Here is a 27,150-nt window from a genome sequence, read left to right on the forward strand (position 1 = left end):
AAGCTTCTCCATATCTTATTTTTTTTAAAAATTCTATAACCACCATTCTTTTTGTCCTCAATACTCACATTAAAAAATATTTAAAAAAATCATTTTTATTCTTACTTACAATCACCCATCATCGCCAATGTCCGCCCATCGTCTCTAACCAACACGAACTTGACCACTATCAACTTTTACTTTTCACTTATCGTTATATCTAATTTTTTCTCTTTTTTTTTTTTTCATTGATAATCGTAATGTGTTTTATATAATTACTAGTGTTGATGGACGATATAGTTGTCGATGGAAACTTTATGATAATAGGTGATGCAATTGCTGATAGAAACTTTACAATAATGGATAATCGGGTTTCTCGTAATTGCTAGTATTAATAAACGATGTAGTTGTCGATGCAAACTTTGTGATAATGGATGATGCGGCTGCTAATAGAAACTTTACAATAATGGGTAATCGGATTCTTGCGATGATGGGCTGCTGTATTCCTCGTAGCAGCCAGCAGGTGGATTGTGGATTGTGAAAATTGTGGTTGGAGGGAAGGAGAGCTTAAAAGCTGAAGCAATATTGAGATTTAGGAATATGTTAATTAATTAATAGAATAGAATGTAATTAAGTGTCTTTATTATTGCGGACAAAGAGAGTACATAATTGCAAGGGCAATTTGGCGACGGGGAAGAGCAGAAGTGGTTATGGGGTTGAGTGTGGAGTGCGGATTGTGGATTGTGGATTGTACGTTACCTGACGTAACGATAAAGCTATCCGTTACGCTGCTTCTCCGCCACTACTGTTACGAAAAATTGACTTCCACATTTTAGAGCTCAATTTCATACATACATACGTACGTATACATTTCCATGGGAATAGAAACAAACAATCAGCTTATAACGTCGTGGGTAGTTCAACAGTTCAGAGTTATTTTTGTGTCTTCTAGGTTTGATTTCCAGCTATGAACTCATTTTATTTATAAGATAATTTAAATTTAAGATATTAAAAAGAGAGGTGATCAATTTTTGTGTACTACAATATTAGAATTGAATTAAAGTAACTAATTTGCCTTCTTAAAAGTAGTTATAGCCCAAATGAGACATTACTTAGCAAGAAAGAAGAACTCTAATGGCTACACCCGGACAAAATTGCTACACTAGTTACTCATCGTCCTCTTTATCTAGCAAAGAAAAAACAATATATATGTATATATATTTATTTTTTTTCTCTAAAACACAAGTTAAGTGATTGGATCATGATAAATTAGGATTTATACCAATAGGTTATGGATTCAACTCATTATTCTGCCCAATGAAATAAAATCTTCACCTTCAATTTATCTTCTTTGTCGAAATTTAGGACATGAGCAGTAGAAAACTGCGTAAGAACGATAATCCCAAGAAATAACATTTTTAGAACATAATTTTTTGTTTTTTCAATTAATTTTTTATTGAATGATTGAATTTTTTTATTACAAAATAAAAAAACTCATTTTTTTATTTTTAACTTTATGCTATGAATTAGAAAATATCTTTCCGATTTTTTTAAAAATAAATGTTATATCTTTTTAAAACATAAAATATTATGATATGTTAAATTATAAAATATTAAAGTTAAAAAAAAAAGTAAAAATACTTTCTAAAACTGTATGGGGTTTCATGTTTTTCCTCTGTTTTGGAGGAAAAGAGAAAGGGTAGGATTTCTAAGATAATAAATTAATTTTAGCTATTTAGGTTTTTGTTTAATTTAAAAATTTATTCAAAAACTCTCTAAACATTTCAAAATTAATTAAGATGTTATAGGTAATTTTGAAAAGTTCATAAATGAATGAATTTTAAAGTTAATAACATATATGAAGACAAAATTAAAATCAAAGTTTGTAGATATGTATTTAATCAAACTCCATCGAAATAGACATGCTACTAGTAGTAATAAGAATAAACATGCTCTGTTTTACAAATTATAAAATTAAATAGAGATTAGAGCGAGAAGAAATTATATATATATTCCTACTAGTACCATGTACATGTCTTTTCTAACTTTAGAGTGAAGACACAAATTATTTCACTTGTAGTTGTACCTAAATTAATTAGTGTGTAAAAAATTATAAAAAGTAAGTTTTGTATAATAATAAAACGATTTGAAATTTGAATGATAAATCTTGATTTGAAGCATTAATAACACGAAAATTGAAACATTACATGTGCAATATTGATTTTGTCAATTAATGCTTAATTTAGATGATGCCTTAGTTGTTACATTTATTTATTTTCTTATCTGACTTGAGAATTCAAGTACGTGCATGTCTTTCCCTGGAAATTCTCCAATTGTGGAAACACGTACAGATAAATATTCCTTGTAAAGGTCCATATATTTATTGTGTGATGTTGATACGTGATTTTGCAAAGAAAATAAAAAAAAAAAAGAGAAAATTATGCCATTTATGTTTTATTATATGTTTTGAAATTTGAGAGCATTTGATTTTTGCTGGAAGAAGTCAAACAAAGTAAAGAAAGTGGAGGGATTGGAACTCGCTTTTAAAAGAATTCACAAAATATATATATATATATCAATTTAAATACATATATTTTTTTATTTAATACATAGGCATACACACAAGCAAGGAGCGGTGCGCCCCGTACTTTACGTTAAAAATAATTAATTATATTTTGACCGTGTTGTTACGTGAAGATGCAAAACAGACTTCAATCCACTTCATTTATATCCAACTCAAAAAGATAATTTATAAATAAAGGGTCAGTGAATTTCTTCAAGGATAAATTACCCAATCAAGATGCTAAAAACAAACAATATCATCTTATACAAGACAATCATATTTTGCTCTGTCAACTTTATTAAGAATTGTAAGTTATAATATGATTGATGTTAATTAATATTTTTTTATTTTATATTTGCATTGCATCCCGAGGGGTTCACTCGTACCAGTCTCAATCATCCCTCAAATCTACTCTACAAATCTGACCTATTTGAGAGAGAAGACTGAAACGACCTATGAATCTAGGAACTAGTCCTCCGCCAGATTTGCTCCTGAATCCGCCTCTAATTACATCATAATAATTGAATTCACTGTTACAATTACAACAATCACATTTAATTTTGTAAATGCTCGAGAAAAATTCCTCTCATTCATGCATATATATATATATATACACATACCTTGTATTTTTTTCTTTTTTCTATGAATATATTCATCTTTTTTTTCAAGACGACGCTTGTTAAAATGAGTAACATAAGACTCTATCAAGATAAATTATTTGTAAAATTCATGATAAGTTATTTGAATGGAAAAAAATAAATTTATTTTAAAAGTTCAAGATAAAAATTATGTGATTTCTTTTTAAAAAAAATTAGCAAAAGCTAGAAAACACTTTTATACGAGATGTTTTCTATATCTCATATTTTTCGATCTATATATTGGTTAAGAAATACTATCTAAGTAATTCAACATTTCCAATTAAGATAAATTTGACCTTTAAGGTTTATTGTGTTCTTTTTATTAAACATTCACTTGTTAAGTTAATAGTCTAAATAAGTTGTTATATTAATAAAAATATTAAACCAAACGGATTGGGCTTTTATTTGGGCTTTTGTCTTATCGAGGGACCTTAAATTCTAAAAAAATACTGTTTGATAGAATTAATTACAAGTCACTAATCAAATAATATTCTATGGTTTATCGTGTTTTGAATTATATAAATAAATATATTATAAAGCTCATATCCTAAAATCACCTCAAGTGACAAGTGGTAGTTATAGAAGTTGGGGTCAGTTCTCGACCATGTTTAGACTTAAAAACTTTTTAAGTTTGAACAGTGCTTATCTTTAACTATTTAGGCGAAGACCATGAAATTAAAGAAAGTAATAATAAGAATCTAATTATAAGCCTACTTTTGAGAGAGAGTGAGAGAGAGAGTGAGTGTGTGTGTTTTTAAATTGTAACTTTACTTAATTTTTTTAATGACAAAAGGCAAGGCAACTTTATCATTTTAAAAATATGAAAGCGAGGATGATGATTTTACTAAACCTCAAAAGCATCAAACACAATTTTCTCAAATAAAAAATCCAATACCTTTCTATTCTTATAATATTCTCTTCATACCCTATCTATTGATACATTTAATTAAGCTGTCACCTAATTATCATTGACCACCTCTAAACATAGGACCCCACCGAGCAGGAGTGCTCCTAGAAAAAGTTATCGACTTTTTAGGTTACAAATATAATCATTTTAATTAAATAGTCATTTATTCTATCCGTTAAATATATTTTATTTTGTTTTTAACTTATAAACATTCAAACATTTTGAAATATTTTATTAACAGTTGAAAATGTCTAAAAACTAAAATAAAATATATTTATTATAATTTATCAAATACTAAGTGGTCAAGATTATGTTTAAAACAATAGGGGAGAGACTGAGAGAGAGGCAAGGCAGAAGGGACATTGAGGAAGCAAGGAAACGTAAGGCAGTGAGGGACGGGAAGGGAAGGGAAATGATGGTCGCTGGGTGAGTAACGTCAACGTGTCGGTGTGGGTGGGTGGGTCGCATAATGGACAAGTCAGTCACCTGCACGCAAATTCACAACAAACTAAACAAGATTCCTTTTACTCATTAGAACCACGGCCACCACCGTCTCCTGCTGCCGCTGCCGGCCCCCTCCGAGGTTTAAGATTTCTCGCCTCCGCGCCCACAGTATCTTTTACTATTATTATTATTACTATTATCGTCGTTGAAAGGGAACGGGATATTATAATTATTTATAAGGGGCATATCATCCCAGGTTACATGTCTCACTAATTACAGCTTCTTATGAAGCCTATTCTCCTTTCTATCATTTGATAGAGAAGTAATTCACATATGAGATATCATGCTTCACAATTTGAAAAATTTGAGAATGATGTTGTCGAAAATCTTGTTTGACAATATTTGAGAATCATCATATTGAGAATCTCGTCCAATTATTATGGGATTCAATTTACATAACGAGTATAGTTTTAATAGTTAATTATTTTTTAATTTTTTTTTTTATTAACACAAACACTTTAATATTCATCTCAACTTATTTTCAAGTACTAACTTGATCGTTAGAAACTATTTTAAGAGACAGAAGCCCTACCCTTACAAAGGTCTAACGCTTGATATATGTGATTATCCTTTTCAGTAATATCAATTGGCTCCCACCATAGGGTCCAATTACTTCATAGTATGCTTATTCATATTGTCAATAATTCTTCCATGATGCCTCATCATGACAAATCCTTAGCTTAGAGCCAACAAAGTCAACAACACCAAGCTCCCTTTAATTTTAATGGAGTTCCTATTCCTTTTTCTCTTCTCGAACAAGTTACTATTAAATGAATTGACAATCTCCAATTGTTGACGCAAATGCTCGGAGACTTTATACAAGATCAACAAAAGTAACAAAAGCACCACATATTCTTGACTCACCACTCTCAACATCAAGAGCAAGAATAGGAATATGAGTAAAAGTAGTAGCACAAGTAAAGAGTGAGTAAAAGTAGTAGCACAAGTAAAGAGCGCTCTGCTCATCGAGAATCTAAGAGAGATTTCAAGGGAAAAGGCTTTCCAAGAATGAAAAGCAAAAAAAGCCTAAGGTGTAACGCCCCGTAAATGCCAATTTAATTTAATTTTGGGGTAATTTAAATTAAAGGAAATATTAAAATAATTTGTTGTGATTTAATAAAATTTACTTATGTGATTTTAAGGAAATAAGAAATTAAAATAATTAATTAATTTGTTTTAGGAATTTCTGGAATTACAGGAAAATTAAAAGAAATTCAATAATGGGATTTTCAGAAATTTCGGGAGTTAATGTAATTAATTAAGTGGGCGTTAGTGCAATTAATGAAAAGTTTTGGGTGCTGGCGTGTATTGCAGAAAAGAGCTCAAATCACCTTAAATATATCATAATGCATATATAGGTTGAAGATGCATGCGAGCGCGAGCGGTCGCGCGCGAGGCGGCCAGGCGGTGGACGCGGCTTCGAATCCGCGGGCAGGCGCGCGAGGGGGGGGATTTTTGGCTGATTTAATTCAGCCTCTAGACGTCGAAACGACGTCGTTTCGTCAATGGCGGTGGCTCCCAGTGGCTGGCCCGCGCGCTGCCACGTGGCCGCGCCTCAGCCGCTCGTTTTTGGCCGATTTAAGCCCGATTTCGGGCGTTCTTTTTGCATGCGAACAGTAAGGAAATTACAGAAAAGAGCAGCAGCGCGCACGGGAGAAATTGTGAGATTTTGGGGCTGAAAAATTCAGATTAAATTGCGTTTAATTCCAGATTTAATTATCCAGGTATGTAGAGCAGCTAGTAATTAATATTCTGTACGGTCAGAATTTCGTTTTGCGTCCAATTTTATTAATTTTGGCAAATAATTGGGATATTGCAGTTTGTATAATTTTTACTACTTTTGGACCCAACGAGCCTAAGGATATCTCTGATAAGGCAAGTTCTTCTTACCTATCTCGTCGTTTCTTTCGTTGGCGATTTATTGGGCCTCTCTTCATTTGTTTTGGCTATTAATTAATTATGAAGTTTTTAAACGATTAGTTTAAGATTTAATTTATTAAATGGATCTCGTGGGTTTTATTCGTTGGTTGCCTATGGGGGTTTGTGCCACCCCCCTGCCTGTTGGGAATGATGCCGTACTCACCCGGGGCTAGGTTCTTAGCGGTTCGGGTATTAATTGGATTTTTGGTCATTTTCTGGCTGGAGCGGTTGTGCAGTGGGGGCTAGGATCGATGGTTCGGTGACGGAGTGACTGTCGTACGGTCTACCTTAGGCCGCCGGCGAGTCTCTCCTACCCACTGACCGTTGACCGGTGCCAGGCACTGCTAACTTGCTTAGCCGTTATGTGATTATAGCATGCCTGCTTATATTTTATTCTCGTTGCATGGCTTGATGTGCACATGGGTACGGGCTGCATGTTGGGATTAACATGATTTGGTTATGCTTGGTCACGGGCATTTTAGCTTGATTATGATGCATCCAGCACGGGCATATGCATCGTGTGTGGCTTACTATATGGGCGGAGCATGGCCTGATGCTTGGATGTATGGGCGCCTGGTATCACGTTGATGCTCACTACGCCATTGCATTTTATGTGCATTGCATGGCTACTGATAGTATTTAGTTCTCGGACGGGAGTACCGTTCCGAGGGAGCCTATGGCTCGGTTGTCGGGAGTACCGACGTGGATACGGGTGACGGGAGTACCGCCCCGGGACAGTGCGCACAGGTTTGTTGAGGATATTGTTGCCTTCCAGGGCAGCGGCAGGTTGGTATGGGACTTGGGTGCCAGGTGTCTTGTGTGGGCCCCAAGGACCGGTATGTGCTTTCACTATACTGCACTGTTGTGTTGTAGCGTCTCATGACTTGTGTGTACTTGTGGGGCTGTGTTTGGGATGGTCTCTTCTTTTATTTATAGCCTTTCATTTCTTATAAACTTGCTGAGTCTTGCGACTCACCTTGCTTTCCATCATTCCAGGTAAGGGTAAAGCAAAGGCCGAGGGCGAGGATCGTTCCATTTAGCAGCCGGCCGCGTTGGTAAGGTGTATAGTTAGCTGCCCCCGTCATCTCTGATGTTTTGCTAGAGTCGCTGTCTTTTATTTTTGACTGTGCCAGGTTATCATTTGTACCTCCTATTGTTGGCACAGGGTCTGTATGTATTTTTATATACTCCATGACCGCTGTATCAGCGGGGTGCTTGTGGGCATGCATGTTTACCGTTTTTCTTCCGCTGTTAAATTTCTTATTTATGCATGCCAGGGCATTTCTGTCTTTTGTCTATTCCTCTTCCCTTCTGTGAGCGCACTCGTTCGGATAGACCGGGTGGTTGGGATATCCGGGCGGGGGTGCTTACAATGTTGGTATCAGAGCGTCATTAAGTCTATTTGGGGGACAAGTAACTGTACACCAAGGCTGTTAGGTAGAGTTAGAGTGTTAGGACGTGTCTGTTATTTCGAAATGCGTTCTAATTAAATTTGGTTGTCTAGGTATCATGGACGCACGACGTGGGCGAGGTCGTGGTAGACCGTCGGCACGAGGTAGAGGACACCTTGTCCCTACTCCGGAGGTTCAGGCTACAGGTGCGGGAGAGCAGAGACAGCCAGGGCCACCAGATATGCAGGAGACATTAGCGGGTATTTTACGAGCTGTAGATGTACTGGCAGCATCTCAGTTGCGACAGGAGCGCAGACATGATGATAGGACCGCTACGGCCCAGGCGTCGCATTCAGGTACGTCGGGAACAGGGGACGGTTCAGGTGCTACAGTGCTTAGAGATTTTATGGCCTTGCGACCACCAGAGTTTAGTGGAGGCGCTGATGCGACGGTGGCTGAGGATTGGTTACTAGCGGTGGAGAAGCATTTGAGATCCATAGACTGTGCAGAGGCCCACAGAGTTCGGCTGGGGACTTTCTTGTTACGAGGTGACGCCGAGCGGTGGTGGGAGACCACCAGACAGAGATATGGCGATGGAGGTCCGTCATGGGCACAGTTCGTCGAGGCGTTCAATGAGACCTATGTACCAGCTTGGATCAGAGAGCAGAAGGTGTTTGAGTTCATTGAGTTACAACAGGGCAGTAAGACAGTTACACAGTACGAGACTGAGTTCGTGGCATTGTCTCGTTATGCTCCTGAGTTAGTGACCCCTGAGTCGCGTCGAGTTAGCAAGTTTCAGAGGGGGTTACGACCAGAGATCCGTCATGCCATGGCTGGTATTGAGGCCCCTGACTTCCCTACGGCTGTTCAGCGAGCCCACGCGGTGGAGAGGGATCAATTGGAGGCCCGAGCAGAGCAGTTAGTCTTGAAGGGTGCAGGGAGCAGCAGTAAGAAGAGGAAGTGGGATGCAGGCAGCCAGAGTTCGGGATTTCCACAGTGCCGGCAGTGCGGGCAGAGACACCAGGGGCAGTGTCGGGAGGTACGTCGAGATGTATGTTATCGCTGTGGTCAGCCGGGGCATTTGAAGAGAGACTGTCCACAGGCGCCTAGACCGACTACACCAGCCCCACCAGCTACACCGGCCACAGGGCAGGAGATTATTTGTTTTCGCTGTGGACAGAGGGGCCACCGAGCGAACAGGTGCACCCAACCAGCACAGAGTGGAGGGCCACGGACTGGAGGTGTGGGGCCCAGACTAGTTCAGAGACAGTCTGCACCTAGGACGCAGGGTGCAGGAGCACCATTACCTCTTCCAGCAGCACAGCGCCCAGGACCTACAGAGAGAGTTCAGATGCAGGGACAGGCATTTGCAGTGTCAGCGGCCGAGGCAGCTGAGAGCAGTGATATAGTGCAAGGTATACTTACTCTCTATGGCCATGACGCACGTGCCCTATTTGATACAGGTTCCACCCACTCTTTCATAGCACCCCATTTGTTGCATAAGATCCCAATCCCGTGTAACCCCTTACCATATGATTTATCTATTTCGACACCGGGAGGGACGGTGTTGTTGGGGAGTGAGATGGTCAGGGATTGCGAGATAGGGATTTACGACCAGGTATTTGTGGGGGATCTTGTTGTTTTGGCGATCCAGGATTTTGACTTACTGTTGGGTGTGGATTGGCTCTCTCGGCACTATGCTCGGGTTGATTGTCGTCGGAAGGTAATATCATTTGAGCATCCGGGGAGACCAGTTGTTACATACCGGGGTGTGAAGCCAGTGGTGACTACACCGATGATATCGGTTATGCACGCCGAGAGACTTATTCGACGTGGGTGTGAAGCCTACTTTGCGTTCGTGACCGTGATAGCGGGGGAGAAGAAGGAGTTGGCTGCCTATCCTGTGGTGCGAGACTTTCCAGATGTGTTCCCAGATGAGTTGCCGGGACTACCACCACACCGAGAGATTGATTTTGCGGTCGATCTGATGCCAGGTACGCAGCCTATTTCCAAGACTCCTTACCGTATGGCTGCCAATGAACTGAAAGAACTCAAGGTGCAATTGCAAGATCTTTTGGAGAAAGGTTTTATTCGGCCGAGCACATCGCCATGGGGGGCCCCAGTATTATTTGTGCGCAAGAAGGACGGGTCTATGCGACTTTGTATAGATTACCGACAGCTTAATCAGGTAACAATCAAGAATAAGTACCCCCTACCCCGTGTGGATGATTTACTGGATCAGTTGCGTGGTGCATCGATGTTTTCCAAGATAGATTTGCGGTCAGGTTATCATCAGGTGCGAGTCAGAGATGAGGATATTGCAAAGACCGCATTTCGCACGCGTTACGGCCATTATGAATTTGTGGTCATGCCGTTTGGGCTGACCAATGCACCTGCAGTATTTATGGATCTGATGAATAGGGTATTCAAGGAATATTTGGATTCTTTTGTCATAGTTTTCATTGACGACATCCTAATTTACTCACCGAGCCCTGAGACACACGAGGCGCATCTGAGCGTGGTTCTGCAGAAGCTCAGAGAGGAGCAGTTATATGCCAAGTTTTCGAAATGTGAGTTTTGGCAGACCCGAGTGGTATTCTTAGGACACGTGGTCTCAGGAGAGGGTATCTCAGTAGACCCAGAGAAGACTAGAGCCGTGATGGATTGGCCGAGACCGATGACAGTGACAGAGATTCGGAGTTTTCTTGGCCTTGCCGGATATTATCGACGGTTCATAGAGGGTTTTGCACGGCTTGCATCTCCCCTGACGAAGCTGACAAGGAAGGGCACCAGATTTATTTGGGATGAGTCTTGCGAGAGATCATTCCAGGAGTTGAAGCGGCGGTTGACTTCGGCGCCAGTACTGACGATACCCAGGAGTGGTGAGTTATTTACTGTATATAGTGATGCCTCGTATGCAGGGTTGGGATGTGTTTTGATGCAGGACGGCCGAGTGAATGCTTATGCATCCAGACAGTTGAAGAGGCACGAAGAGAATTATCCCACACATGATCTGGAGTTGGCGGCTGTCGTGTTTGCCTTGAAGATTTGGAGGCATTATCTTTATGGTGAGAGAGTCCAGATATATACAGATCACAAGAGTCTCAAGTATTTATTTTCTCAAAAGGAACTTAATATGAGACAACGACGTTGGTTGGAGCTGCTTAAGGACTATGATTGCGAGATCCTCTATCACCCAGGTAAAGCCAATGTGGTAGCAGATGCACTGAGTCGCCGTGGAGCATCAGTTGCAGCTATGATGGTGCAGGAGTGGTTCTTACTGGAGCAGATGAGCGATCTTACTATCTCTGTGGCACCAGACAATCCTACACTTTATTGTGCTGCCATGAGTATCCATTCGGATCTAGAGGGTCAGATTCGCGATCGACAGCGACAGGATGTGGAGCTTGGCGAGATTATGGCTGATATGGAGAGATTTGGGTCATTGGGGTACAGTCAGAGGGACAATGGTTTGCTATTGTTTCGTGGACGGATCTGTGTGCCGAGGGACAGTGATATCAGGCAGAGGATCCTAGAGGAAGCTCATCGTTCTCCCTATACTATCCATCCTGGAGCGACGAAGATGTACCAGGGCTTACGACGTCAGTATTGGTGGAGCGGCATGAAGAGGAGCGTAGCAGAATTTGTATCGCGATGTTTAGTGTGCCAGCAGGTTAAGGCTGAGCACCAGAGGCCTGCAGGATTGTTACGACCTTTATCTGTGCCGGAGTGGAAGTGGGAACGCATAGCTATGGATTTTGTCTCAGGATTGCCACGATCCAGCCGGGGGTATGATTCGATATGGGTGATTATCGATCGGTTGACTAAATCAGCGCACTTCTTACCTGTCAAGAAGACCTATCCGATTCATCGACTGGCCAAGCTTTACATTGATGAGGTGGTGAGACTGCACGGAGTCCCAGCTAGTATTGTGTCAGACAGGGATCCTCGGTTTACCTCACGATTTTGGGAGGCGTTGCAGAGTGCTATGGGGACCCAGCTGACTTTCAGTACAGCCTTCCATCCTCAGACTGACGGGCAGTCGGAGCGGACCATTCGGACTTTGGAGGATATGCTCCGCGCCTGTGTACTGGACTTTCATGGGAGCTGGGATGACCATTTGTCGTTGGTGGAGTTTGCTTACAATAATAGCTTCCAGGCCAGCATTGGGATGGCACCATTTGAGGCATTATATGGGCGGCCGTGTAGGTCACCGCTTTGCTGGACCGAGACTGGGGAGCGAGCGTTACTTGGACCGGAGTTGGTGGAGCAGACGACAGAAAAGATCCAGTTGATTCGGGCTAGGATGAAGGCAGCTCAGGATCGTCAGAAGAGTTATGCTGATAGACGACGCCGAGATTTAGAGTTTGATGTGGGTGATCATGTTTTCCTTCGAGTTATGCCGATGAGGGGTGTTCGACGCTTCGGAGTATCTGGCAAGTTGAGTCCTCGCTATGTGGGACCGTTCGAGATATTGGAGCGAGTCGGATCGTTGGCATACCGGTTAGCTTTACCCCCTCAGTTAGCCCATGTACATGATGTCTTTCATGTTTCTATGCTCCGCAAGTACGTGGCAGATCCCGGGCATGTCATTGATTATCATCCGCTCGTGGTGCAAGAGGATTCGTCGTACATCGAGTTGCCTACCAATATCGTGGATCGAAAAGAAAAAGTGCTTCGTAGCCGCACGATTCCCTATGTGAAAGTCCAGTGGCAGCGACATACCCCTGAGGAGGCTACTTGGGAGCTAGAGGAGGACATGAGGCAACTTCATCCTCAGTTGTTTGCCTAGCCAGGTACGAATTTCGGGGACGAAATTCTTTTAAGGGGGGGAGGATTTGTAACGCCCCGTAAATGCCAATTTAATTTAATTTTGGGGTAATTTAAATTAAAGGAAATATTAAAATAATTTGTTGTGATTTAATAAAATTTACTTATGTGATTTTAAGGAAATAAGAAATTAAAATAATTAATTAATTTGTTTTAGGAATTTCTGGAATTACAGGAAAATTAAAAGAAATTCAATAATGGGATTTTCAGAAATTTCGGGAGTTAATGTAATTAATTAAGTGGGCGTTAGTGCAATTAATGAAAAGTTTTGGGTGCTGGCGTGTATTGCAGAAAAGAGCTCAAATCACCTTAAATATATCATAATGCATATATAGGTTGAAGATGCATGCGAGCGCGAGCGGTCGCGCGCGAGGCGGCCAGGCGGTGGACGCGGCTTCGAATCCGCGGGCAGGCGCGCGAGGGGGGGGATTTTTGGCTGATTTAATTCAGCCTCTAGACGTCGAAACGACGTCGTTTCGTCAATGGCGGTGGCTCCCAGTGGCTGGCCCGCGCGCTGCCACGTGGCCGCGCCTCAGCCGCTCGTTTTTGGCCGATTTAAGCCCGATTTCGGGCGTTCTTTTTGCATGCGAACAGTAAGGAAATTACAGAAAAGAGCAGCAGCGCGCACGGGAGAAATTGTGAGATTTTGGGGCTGAAAAATTCAGATTAAATTGCGTTTAATTCCAGATTTAATTATCCAGGTATGTAGAGCAGCTAGTAATTAATATTCTGTACGGTCAGAATTTCGTTTTGCGTCCAATTTTATTAATTTTGGCAAATAATTGGGATATTGCAGTTTGTATAATTTTTACTACTTTTGGACCCAACGAGCCTAAGGATATCTCTGATAAGGCAAGTTCTTCTTACCTATCTCGTCGTTTCTTTCGTTGGCGATTTATTGGGCCTCTCTTCATTTGTTTTGGCTATTAATTAATTATGAAGTTTTTAAACGATTAGTTTAAGATTTAATTTATTAAATGGATCTCGTGGGTTTTATTCGTTGGTTGCCTATGGGGGTTTGTGCCACCCCCCTGCCTGTTGGGAATGATGCCGTACTCACCCGGGGCTAGGTTCTTAGCGGTTCGGGTATTAATTGGATTTTTGGTCATTTTCTGGCTGGAGCGGTTGTGCAGTGGGGGCTAGGATCGATGGTTCGGTGACGGAGTGACTGTCGTACGGTCTACCTTAGGCCGCCGGCGAGTCTCTCCTACCCACTGACCGTTGACCGGTGCCAGGCACTGCTAACTTGCTTAGCCGTTATGTGATTATAGCATGCCTGCTTATATTTTATTCTCGTTGCATGGCTTGATGTGCACATGGGTACGGGCTGCATGTTGGGATTAACATGATTTGGTTATGCTTGGTCACGGGCATTTTAGCTTGATTATGATGCATCCAGCACGGGCATATGCATCGTGTGTGGCTTACTATATGGGCGGAGCATGGCCTGATGCTTGGATGTATGGGCGCCTGGTATCACGTTGATGCTCACTACGCCATTGCATTTTATGTGCATTGCATGGCTACTGATAGTATTTAGTTCTCGGACGGGAGTACCGTTCCGAGGGAGCCTATGGCTCGGTTGTCGGGAGTACCGACGTGGATACGGGTGACGGGAGTACCGCCCCGGGACAGTGCGCACAGGTTTGTTGAGGATATTGTTGCCTTCCAGGGCAGCGGCAGGTTGGTATGGGACTTGGGTGCCAGGTGTCTTGTGTGGGCCCCAAGGACCGGTATGTGCTTTCACTATACTGCACTGTTGTGTTGTAGCGTCTCATGACTTGTGTGTACTTGTGGGGCTGTGTTTGGGATGGTCTCTTCTTTTATTTATAGCCTTTCATTTCTTATAAACTTGCTGAGTCTTGCGACTCACCTTGCTTTCCATCATTCCAGGTAAGGGTAAAGCAAAGGCCGAGGGCGAGGATCGTTCCATTTAGCAGCCGGCCGCGTTGGTAAGGTGTATAGTTAGCTGCCCCCGTCATCTCTGATGTTTTGCTAGAGTCGCTGTCTTTTATTTTTGACTGTGCCAGGTTATCATTTGTACCTCCTATTGTTGGCACAGGGTCTGTATGTATTTTTATATACTCCATGACCGCTGTATCAGCGGGGTGCTTGTGGGCATGCATGTTTACCGTTTTTCTTCCGCTGTTAAATTTCTTATTTATGCATGCCAGGGCATTTCTGTCTTTTGTCTATTCCTCTTCCCTTCTGTGAGCGCACTCGTTCGGATAGACCGGGTGGTTGGGATATCCGGGCGGGGGTGCTTACATAAGGTCTCTACCTCCTGAGTTGAATAGGTTGAGCAAAAGTAGAAGATTCAACTTTAGGAGAAAAAGATCCAATCCTTAAAGAAAGGAAATGAAGCCCCCAATACAAAGCTCCAACTTAAAAGAAATAGATATATGAGTTATGACATGGAGAAGATAAACTCAAATAATCGACATATTACATTATAAATAGAAAAATCATCTTGAGTTGGCAAATGATTGAAATGCCCCTAAATTACTAACATAATATAAAACCCTATCAAATAATCAAATTTAATATTACACATTCTCTTTTCCCTTACTACATTCAAGAGTATTTGATAATGTTGAACATGCCAAGTTAAATATTAAATCATTTAGTAAGGGTTCAAAAGAAAAGGTTGATGCATGAGAGATGCAACATGTATCTATATACATGATCATATAAAGATAGGTAACACCAAAAGTTAAATTATTTTTTTCAATCTTTAATATCTCGGTCGAACGAAATGAATAACACAAAATCCATCCAAATGAAATGAGAAACAACCTTATATGTCACTCACCATTAAATGCATGCAAAGGGGTCATGTCAACATGGATAACTGCTACATCACAATGTCATGTATGTAGATTTCATATCATGAGAATATCAACACATATGTTAGAAACATGGAAGAATTTAAGTATTTGAGGGAAAATCACTCACCTATTTTTGAGATATATTTTTATTTGTGCATAGGTTTAGATATTTTAGATCTGAGTATCACAAAAGTCCTTGTTTTATTATTGAGAAATAAGAATTGACCTATATTAATATTTTATGTATTATTATGGAAGAAATTTTTCTCTCTTTAAGGGTTTTTTAGACTTCTCTCACGTCTCCTACCTTCTATTGTTTGTCATTCGGTCACTAAAAAATCTCATTTTTTTCTTGTTTAGCTATTTTCCCTTTTTTTTCCTTGTCCTCTACTTCCTCTACCTTATCCTACCTTTAATGTGTTGTAAAAATATGGTCGAAGCTCTATAGATCGCCTTTTTAAATTCTTGATTAAGTCGAACTAGAACTTTTTCAATGATGTGATATCTCCCTAAATTTCACTCCAAATTCAATTTTTTCTGGTACCAAACAACTACCCAAAACTCCTAGAACGAAAGTCCTATCACAAATCTGTCCAAAACACTCAAAAATTTGTCCAATTTCACCTCAAGGTTTCACGACCCTTTGACCATGGCGGTTCCGATTGCCCAACCCCCCAAATTGGCAAATGGAAGGCTAGGGACCTAGTGGAGGTCATAAGGTACTTAAGTATTCTCGCCCTAACTTGCCATGAGAGGATGTGCCATCAAATGATCAGTGTGCAGAGAATCCACCATTTGAGATTTTTGAATTCTTACTTTGACCATTAGGTTTTCTCTTGAGAAATCTTCTACTTAAACCAACACACAATCAAGAATTATGACAGTATCAACGATCCAAGAAATCTAAACAAAACAAAAATTAAAGTAAATGCAACACACATAATACAATAGAAACTGAAACAATAAACACCACATGTATATGTTCGGATAAAAAAATCCTACTCACGGTAGATACTCCGTCTCTAGTCAATCCACTATAATGATAATCAAGGAATTTACAGCAATATACGCACAAGATCATCACAACCTTCACAAATCATAAACCAAACAAGAAAAATACAAAATAACTATACAGAGTACAACGCTTAAAATCCCTGAGCAATCCCAGCACTTTACCTTCAATCACTCCCACAAAGAAACACCCCAAGTGATACACACTTACTGTGAGACGAGATCAAAAAACGCCTTGCAGTCTTCGTTCTTTTTGATCGTCGAGCGCCTTCCTCAGATCTTGCTGCGACCTAGCTCTTCGCGTGCACTGTTTTTCTTGCCTGATTAGGGCTTCTGATCGAGTATGTGTGTGTCAAAGTGTTTCTCATCTGATTTCCTCAAATTCATCCATATATATATATATGTGGGTCAAGGACATGAATGGGATAAGTGGGTTTGACACAATAAGTTTGGACTTGGGCAACGACCGCAGATACCAATGGCCCTACCCATCTTATTTATATATAACCAAATTTAATTATTTGATTCAAATAAAACGTATATAAAATTAGCATAAACTTTGTTAATATATTTAATATCAAAATATAATACCATATGCCATATGCTACGTACATGAATTAATCAAATAACATATATCATATAAATCTATTTTGAATCACAATATTAACATTTTCTCTATAATTTTCACATAGACACTACATAGTTTTTTCTTTTCTGAACTTTGCTGGAGCCTATATCCTTCTTTCAATTATTCAATTAGTGCCCTTATGAATTTTGATCAAGCCCCTATCCTTCTTTCTTTTACTTTCCATATCTTCATCATTAGTCAAAAATACACATCAAAAATACCGTTTCACCGTCTTACTTGTCATTTGTAAGGTTCCTCAAACTATTTGGTCTACCTCTAAATCATTTTTTTGGGATTCAATTATAAAGTCACCTTCCTAAATTAATTCTCGTGTCACGTCATTCGTTTTTTGTAATTTTTTAGGCTTAATTATTTTGATCCAACTGTAAATATCAAAATTCAAAGTCACATTATGTTCTTGATTTTGTCTACTTTGATACTTGTCTTTCAATTTATCTTAACTAGGCCCAATCAGATTTTCTGCACGTCCAAAATAGGCTACTTGATCTATGTTTTGACCAACTTTAGATTCGAATAATTTTTAATATGCTTGACAATTTTTTACGAAATTGGGTCCATAGGCATATCATTAGCCCTTTAGAAAACCAAATACTAGATTTGGCCCAATTTAATTTGAATTAATTAAATTTGAGCTCTAAATTAACTTTTCAGGGTTAGCAAAATTGGCATATTTATGATCTTTAACAAATTATACTTTAAGACTTTATTTCTACTTAGCTTCTTACTAGGTCCTCTTAGTTTTCTCTTAAGGCCTAATAATTTATCAAATTATCGTTGAACCCCTGTTTTGATTTAATTTTAATGAATTCAAATTAAAAAAAATTAATATCTTAAAAACCTAATTTTTTAAATACTACATCTAATACTCATCAGAGAAATTTTATCTTCATTTTTTTTTAAGTTACGTTTCAAAACTGAATCTTTTGTGCAAAGTCTTTGCATTATTCTATAACTCTTTTTTCTTTAAGTTTATTGAATAATTTCTCATAAGTCTTTATATCTTTCCCTTTTATCTTTTTCTATCTTTTAGTTGAATATTATGGTGTGTTTGATAGCATTTAGGTAGAAAGGAAATCATTTTCCAACTTACATGGAAAACAAAAATCATCTCCCCTAAATGAAATTTTTCATAGAAAATAGGCAAAAACATGCTTTAATGATTGTATCATGAAATTTAATTTTATGAAAAATATAGTGTCAAACACTAAATATAGAATTTAATTTATTGGATGTGACATTTTTCATGTATTTTTCATACTATCAAACACACCCTTAGAATACAAAATTTATTCTCGTTTGATTTATGATCTTTTGCCATAGCATCACAAGGTACCAACAGAAAACCTTTTCAACCCTCTTTAAATACTCAAAGAAATTATCATTGGACTTCATTAAACCGTGTTCTTCTAAATCCTTTTCCTAATAGTTCATTAGATGGATTTTGAAGAGTGCAAATCTCCTTTCATTTTGGGCCATGGTCATATCATTAGCCAAAACAATATACATTAAAGCTACATTCTCATTACTTTTCAAATTTCAGTTTTGATTTTTGAATTCATTTTTAATTTTCTATTTTGATAATTTTTTTTTAGAAAATTGAAAACGCGTTTTCTTTATCATTTTGAAAAACTATTTCTTAAAACAGAAAATTGAAAAAAACACTCTCTTTGAAATTTTAAAAATAATTTTTAAATGATATTTTATTCAATAAATTAAATTATTCAATAAATTATAAATATTTAATATTAATATATTATTAAAAATATATATACATTTTAAAGTTAATGAATTTTGTAATATTTTGTTTCCATTACAATAGTAAAATATGAATAAATAAATAAATAAATATGTTTTAAGTTTAGAGTTTGTTTTTAATGAAAACGCTCAAAACAACTTTTTGTTGTTTTAAGTTTTTTTTTTATTTTCAAAAATACATTTTAAAAATAGTAAAGAGAACGAAATTTCATTATTTTAGAAAATCAAAAACTAAAAATGACTTGAAAATAATAGCAAGATCGCAAGCTAAAAGTTTCATAAAAAATTACAAAATCTCTAAAACAATTCCCTTTGAACTTTAATACCTTCAAGGTTATCTTACTTATTTAGCAAACTTTTATTAAAGTTTGATGTGATACCAATTATAATGCCTTATCATTTCGAGTATGTTATCATCTTGAAAATTTCGTAAACTAACATTTTTTTAATCTTTTTTCCTATTTACGCTAATTATTTCTTTGAATTCCATTCTCAACATGTTAACTAACATTAAGGTAGCAAATCAAAGTTTGGCATGGACTGCGATATAGCTAGAACCTATAAATCATGCATATAGAGAAAATGTTCTATTGAAGGAAAATTTTTACATGAAATTCATTACATTCCCCAAAAATAGGGTCCATTTAACTTTAAAGAAAGTTAGCTTGAAAAATTTCAAGATTATAGTTCATAGATTTAAAATAAATTTCCATACATCATTTTTTTATCCAACAATCTTCTTCTCTATTTTTTATGTGCTTGAATCAACTGTTGGTATGTGAGAATATATTGATTAAGTGATGACCCATCTAGTGACATCTCCAAAATATTTTTTTATATACATGAACAAGAAATATGATGTGTATTATTATATTATACCTATTATGATTAATGAGGTGATAATAGTCATTTATGATTTAGCAAGCGAACTTATGTCTTGGTTTAGAAGAAAATGTCAATCATCTCCTTTCTAACCAATCTATTACCTTATTATCCGTTAAGCCATAAGAGTAATGATATGACCATATATGCACACATGTAATGACATTTCGATTTTCAAGTAATAAATAATAGTTTATACATCATATGATAATATGCATGATTCTCATGTCACAAGTACAATTTATGCAATTTAAATAGGCATAATCACATAAAAAAAAAAAACTTGCAATGTACTCAAGAAAATTGAACAAAACAGAAAGAATATGAATAATTTTCAAAAATTATTGTGCCTAAGTGAAATAATCCAAGATTTTAGGGTAGAGGTGTCACTTGGCAAGAGTTTTAACTTTTCAGAAATGCCAGCTGTGTCTTTCCTTCTTCTCCAACACTGCACTACACCGCCAAGAGTGTTCCAGCCACGCCCTACCACTGCAAATACCACCAGTGACTGCGTTTGCCCACCCTGAAGTCACCGCCGACCACCACCGTTCTTCTTCCTTCACTGGAAGATGTTGAACCTGTCAGAAACCACCCCGAGCTGTCACTGCCTCGCTGTTGCGTCGCTGGAAATTAAACACCCCTTTGGCCAACAAATCTCCAACTTTCTCTCAGTCTCACCCTCCAGCTTGTTTGGTCTCATTTATGCCTTGAAACCGAAAAGAAGGCAGGCTTTTCATAGCCGAAAATTCCATTCTCGATTCAGTCGGTATATATCAATATACACGTATATACCATCTTCATTTCGTCAATTCCTTCTGAATTCCAGCCCCAATTTATTCATACTGTGATAAAATCTTGCGCTCTATTGATTCCAATTACTGATCCTGCCATTTTTTCGATTATTTGAAACTGGACAGGTTTCAGAGATTGTCGCAAGTGAGTTTCGCTTCAATCACTGATCCTGCCATTTTTTTTTCCCTTTCTTTTACTTTTCGTATACTGGTGTTTAAGAGTCCGAAATACACACAGAAAGTATTCTCTCCCTCCCGCGTGTTGTCTATAACTATAAGGTTTGTTAAATGGTTTGCTCCGGTTCGGCGTCCTTTGTCCAAAATTTGAGTCCAAATCCGTCTTAATTTCTAAATTGTTCCTCATGTGTGGTCATTTGATTTTTGCAATTTTTCGAGCTCAATTATTTTTTATCAGACCATCGGTATCAAAATCTGAAGTCATCACTATGTTTCGGATTCTGCCTATTTTGATACTTACCTTTCAGTTCATCTTTAACTTACCTGAGTTAGGCTTTATGTATATCTATTATAGGTTACTCGACGTACCTAGTCTATATTTTTATTAACTTTGAGATTGAATAACTTTTAATCCACAATTAGGTCTCGCAAGCTCATAATTAGGTTATTAACTTGGAGATTCAAACTCCAAGTTAACTTCCCTAATTTAGCAAAACTGGTTTATTTTACAATTTTTAAGAAATTATACTTTAGACCTACTTTTTTCTTAGTTTTTATTAGATCCTGTTAGGCCTAATAATTTACCAAATTATTGTTAAACCCCCATTTTAATTTTAATTCAACGTTTCACACCCATGTCAAGATGAATAACATCAAATCCATTCAAATGAGATGATAATCAACCCTATATGTCATTCACCATCGGATGCATGCAAAGGAATTACGTGAACATGGATAATTATTACATCAAAATGTCATGCATGCATATTTTCACACATCATGAGCATGTCAGCACATATTTAAGAAACATGAAGAAAATTATGTGTTTTAGAAAAAATGATATTAAGGAGATCGTCCTTTAGTTCTCTTTAGGCGATCCCTCTACTTACCATTTGGTGCTCAAGCTCTCGACACCTCAAGGAATGAGTGAAGTTTGGAGGGATTAGCAGGTTGCTAGATAAAAAAAATTCATGTACTCTTAATGAAGAACTATAGGAAACTTTTGTTCCAAGAATGCTATATGGCCTCTCTTAGGAGGTAGAATACCCAACGAGGCATTACAACCTCCATTAGTTACCACCTAGAGAGTCCAAAAAATTGCAAACTACTGAGTTCATGGATGATCATCAACATATCACTAAGGCAAGAATGCTCAAATGGGGTGATCAAGATTAGCCACTACAACAAAAATAGGCATTAACAACCAAAAATTAGTGACGACATTAATTTTGGTCGTTAATATAGTACTATTAACGACTAAATATAAATCCTATCGTTATAAGATAACTTTTAACGACAGACAAAATAAATCATTTTTAATATACTATTTTTTCATCGTTAATGACTAAAATTTTTAATTCCACTCGCAAAATAATAAAAAAAATTATTAAAATTTAACTAACACTTATATAAGCAATTCTTAATATAATTATATTTTTCTATAAATGCACAAATATAATTGTTAAACTATGATAATTGAGCATTAGTTATTTATTGATAATATAATATATTAAAAATATATGAAACTATTAAAAAGAATATAATTTATCAAACTAATTTATTAGATTTATTTATAATATAATTATATTTTCAAATAAATATTAATTTAATGTAATAATTTAAATTATTTTATCAATTATTATAATCTTAAACTATTTTATTTTTATCAATTCAATAATTATTAATATTAATTTCATAAATTATTTTATTTTTATTAATTAACAAATAAATATTTTAAAAAATAAAAAAAATAAAACTAAAAGCAAAAGTCCCCGCCTCTTTCCCCTCGATTCCCAAATCCCCTAATTCTCAAATCCTCTAATTTTCAAATCCCTCCCAAATCCCTTAATTCCCAAACTTTCTTGCTGAATCCCGACCATCTCTCATCCAACGCCTCAACGTCGCCACCAACTCCAACTCCATCACCACCTCCTCGTCGTCGTCTTTCATCCATCGCCTCCAGCTCTATCTAGTCTATGAGCGGTATGTTTGGAATTAGGATCTCTCAAAAATGAGAAAATGGACGAACTGTTACATATATTTTTGTGGTTAATCGAAGGAGAAATGATTTTCTTTTATGGATATCTATTTCTTCGCTTCTCATTTTGGTTGTGAGAGTGAACAGAGAAACAACCTTTAGCTAGGATGAGTTTTTTTTCTTTATGTTTATGTCCATAAATCCTAAAACTATGATTAGTGCAAATGTCTTGAAATGGTGGAGGCCTTCAGCCTCTCCAGAATTATGATCATCTCGCCTAGAACCCCTGGAAGTCTGTCCTTTAGACTAAAAATACGAGGTTTCGGAGGCCGCCATTTTTGGGCTTCGTTTGCGTCAGCAGCTGCTTTTCACTAGCTATTTTGACTGATTATTTCTTTTTTCCACACTTCTTTGAGAGTTTTGGTAAAAGGTGTCCCTAAGGCTTCTAGCTTCTTGCTTTACGAGAATTATGGTGGGTTATTTTGGTAGGCAATCTTACCCTTGCTTTACAAAAGAAGTTGTTTGAACAACTGGGACATGTCTATGTGAAAGCCAAATAATCTATTCTGTATTTTATTTCTTGTCCATACTATTGTTTTAATGAACCATCAAATGATGCCAAAAAGATGGGAGGTCACTTAGCAACCGTGGGCTTCCCTTTGGGCGCCCACTGGATAGCCACTTTGGCAACCTCTTTTTGGCCCAAGTCTAAGCCTTTTAATTTTGTCTCTTAGCCTGTTGCAGATAGTGTTGCACGATGACATCCAAGCCGTTGCTGTTGCCTTTATACTTTGCCATTGTAGCCATCCAGTTGTCTTATTTATCGCGTGGCCTCGAAATTAGTGAAGGCATCGGGAGACGAAGAAAGAGAAGGGGTGGTTGAGAATTGTTCATTTTGTTAGGGTTTATTCTCTCTTTCTCTGTAAATGCTCTGTATAGTCTTCATCCTCCTTACATACTCTTGTGTTCTCTGGTTCATTTAAGGTAAGCTCTTAACTTGTATTAAGTGGTTTTTGAGCGTTGTTTAGAGAACCAGGGTTGTCCAGATTTTTCTAGTTTGTATGGGTGTAATAGGATTTATTCATATAGTGTAGTAAGCTTTTCTCACTGGAGCTCAAGTGGACATAGCCCCTATTTGGGGTGAACCACTATGAATTTCTTGCCTCTTGTTGCATTTTTGTTTTTGATATATGTTGTGTTTGGTTTATATGTTTTTATACTCTCAATCGTCTTTGTTTATTCAGCAGTGTGTGATTTTGGCTTGAGCGAGTGTTTGCTATCCCTTGTTATTTGTAACAGTGGTATTAGAGCTCAGTGTTCGTGTCCTAGGGTTTTCTAAGTCAAAATCGTGTTTGATATTTTTCCTGAAATCTAGGGTTTCCTTTCATTTCTCTATGAAGGTGTTGTTTTAAATCCTATGGTTTTTCTGAGGGGCCTTTTGTCAACGGGTGTTTGTTGTGCAAGTCTTAGTCAGTAATCTAGGTTTTTCAGGACATTTCTGTGCAACACAAAAATGACATCAACCCGATTTGAAATCAATACATTCGATGGAAAGGGTGATTTCAGAAGTTGAAAAAAGAAGATGAAAGTTTTTCTCTCTCATCATAAAGTGCTTATAGCACTTGAGGCAGATGACCGTAAATGGTCACTTGAGCAGCTAGCTCGAACTGATGAAATCAGAGATGAGACTTTCAACTTGATATTCCTCCACCTCGGTGATTCTTTAATCCGTAAGGTTAACAGTATGACTAATCCCATTGATCTTTGGAATAGATTAGAATCATTGTATTCTGTAATGTCTGCTCTTAATTTGGTTTATTTAAAAGGCATGTTATTTAATTTTAAGATGAATACCTCTAAGTCTATGGATGAAAACATTGATGAATTTACTAGACTTACTTTGTTATTAAGAGGTACTGATTAGGCATTAGGTGATACTAGTGAAGCTATGATTCTATTAAACTCATTACCTGATGACTATGATGTTGTAAAGCATGCTTTGCGTTATACTGGTATAGTCCCTAGTATGGAACTTGTTATTTCTGGTATTAAGGCTAGGGAATTGGAACTTAGCACATCTAGGAAAACGGGCAATAACTTGTTTGTAAAAGGAAATGTTGATAAAAGAAATAATACAAGGAATACTAAACAATTTAATGGGTTATGGCAGAAGGGAAATAAGAAAGACAAAAAGGGAAAACAAAAATAAAAGAAATGGAAGTGTTACCACTATGGGAAAGAGGGACATATAAAGAAATATTGCTATGGTTATTTAAGAAAACAGGAACAAAGGGGGTAATGTAACTGTAGCAGCTAGTAGTTCTAACTGTTTAGCTGAAATGCTTAATGTATCTAATTGTTCTGTTAAAAATGAATGGATTATGGACTCTGGCTATTCTTTCCATATGTGCCCTAATATTAACTGGTTTCATAACTTTAATAACAGGGAAAGTGGAATAGTTTATATGGGTAACAACCATTCATGTAGTGTTCAAGGTATAGCTGATATTACTCTTAAGTTGCATGACAACAAAGTAAGAACACTCACCGATGTAAGATATGTACCTGGTCTTAAAAGAAATTTGATTTCTCTCGGTACACTTGATGAGTTAGGATTTTCTTACAAAGCTGAAAATGGTTCTATGAATGTTTTTAAAGGAAAAGATTTAATCCTAACTGGTGGTAAGAAAAATGGTTTATACGTATTGTTGTTTTCACTCATTTGTTAAATCAAACTCTGCATGCTATGTTAATACTGATAAGACAGAACTATGCCACTTGAGACTTGGTCACATGAGCCTGAAAGGTTTGCAGGCACTGTCAAATCAAGGATACATTGGTTCAGTGTCTGCTAAGTCCCTCGATTTTTGTGAACCATGTGTGCTAGGCAAGCAACACAGGATGAGTTTCCATAAGGGAACTCACCTGGTGAAGGCATGCCTTGAGTACTTACATGCAGACTTGTGGGGACCTTCCCAGCAGGTTCCCACCCATGGTGGTAACAGGTATTTTCTCTCTATTGTAGATGACTTTACTAGGAAGGTGTGGATATTTCTACTAAAAACAAAAGATCAAACGTTAAAGAAATTCAAAACGTGGAAGATCTTAGTAGAAAATCAAGCTGATAGTAGAAAATCAAGCTGATAGGAAAATCAAAACTCTTAGAACAGATAATGGGTTAGAATTCTGTAACAAAGAGTTTGATGAATTTTGCAATTCCCAGGGTATACTTAGGCACAAAACTATTAGAAACACACCCCAACAAAATGGGATAGCTGAAAGAATGAACCGAACCCTCATTGAAAAAGTGAGGTGCCTCTTGTTCACTTCTAGTATGCCTAAATCCTTCTGGGGAGAGGCATTGGCAACAGCTTCACACCTAGTAAACCGAAGTCCTTCTGCTGCCCTTAAGTTTAAATGCCCTGAAGAAAAATGGACCGGAAGAAAATTAAATTTAAAATACCTAAGAATTTTTTGTTGTGAAGCCTATGCTCACCAATCTGAAGGTAAGCTAGAACCAAGATCCATAAAGTGTGTATTTGTTAGGCTATGGGAAAGGCAATCTAAGGGTGTTAAAATTATTATTAGCCATAATTTTATATTTAATGAAGCTATTTTCCCTTGTAAATTATCTAAAACAGAAGAAACAAACCAACATAGTACCACAGATAATTTTATCAGCTTAAGAGGAACTCAAATTGAGGTAGAGCACTCGGCTATAAATGATAACCCACTTGGTGCTCCAGTTATACTAGAACCTCAACAAGAACGTGATCCCTCTCCTATATCAAACTTAGACCAGACCTTTGATCATGAGACTGATCATGATGAACAAAATGGTGAAACTGAGATTCAGGTGGAGCAGCATGACTCCCTTCAACATGATCTTGGTGATTACCAACTTGCTCGAGATAGAAGCAGGAGGATTGTAAGACCTCCTGCTAGGTATGCTTATTCAGACTTAATATATTGTGCCTTGATAGCAGGTGTTGAAATGAGAAGCAGTGAGTATTTCTCTTATGAAGAGGCTATCAGCTCTAAGGACAGTAAAAAATGACAGCAAGCCATGGACGAAGAAATGGCCTCCTTGATGGCTAACAGAACTTGGATTCTTGTCCCTCGTCTAGCAAATCAAAAGTTAATCCAGTGTAAGTGGCTGTTCAAACTAAAAGAGAAGGTATGTCTTCTAATGACCCTATTAGATATAAGGCAAGACTAGTAGCTAAAGGGATTACTCAAATAGAGGGAATAGACTATACTAAAATTTTTTCTCCTGTGGTTAAATTTAAGACAATCCGCATGATACTTGCAGTTGTAGTTCAATTTGATTTAGAACTTGAACAGTTA

General features: G+C 37.6%; 1 protein-coding gene across 1 annotated transcript; it reads left to right on the top strand.

Annotated features, from left to right (window-relative positions):
- Positions 1 to 6,778: 6,778 nt before the first annotated feature.
- On the top strand, positions 6,779 to 26,860 carry LOC127799697 (uncharacterized). Its single transcript, XM_052333920.1, has 6 exons — positions 6,779 to 7,566; positions 8,016 to 8,941; positions 9,083 to 9,276; positions 11,359 to 12,574; positions 24,728 to 24,848; positions 26,445 to 26,860. Exons 2-6 carry the CDS (start codon positions 8,021 to 8,023, stop codon positions 26,858 to 26,860), a joined length of 2,868 nt encoding a protein of 955 aa, XP_052189880.1. The 5' UTR covers positions 6,779 to 7,566; positions 8,016 to 8,020.
- The last annotated feature ends 290 nt before the right edge of the window (positions 26,861 to 27,150 follow it).

The sequence above is a fragment of the Diospyros lotus genome, chromosome 4, assembly GCF_014633365.1.
Source record: "Diospyros lotus cultivar Yz01 chromosome 4, ASM1463336v1, whole genome shotgun sequence".
Lineage (NCBI taxonomy): Eukaryota > Viridiplantae > Streptophyta > Magnoliopsida > Ericales > Ebenaceae > Diospyros > Diospyros lotus.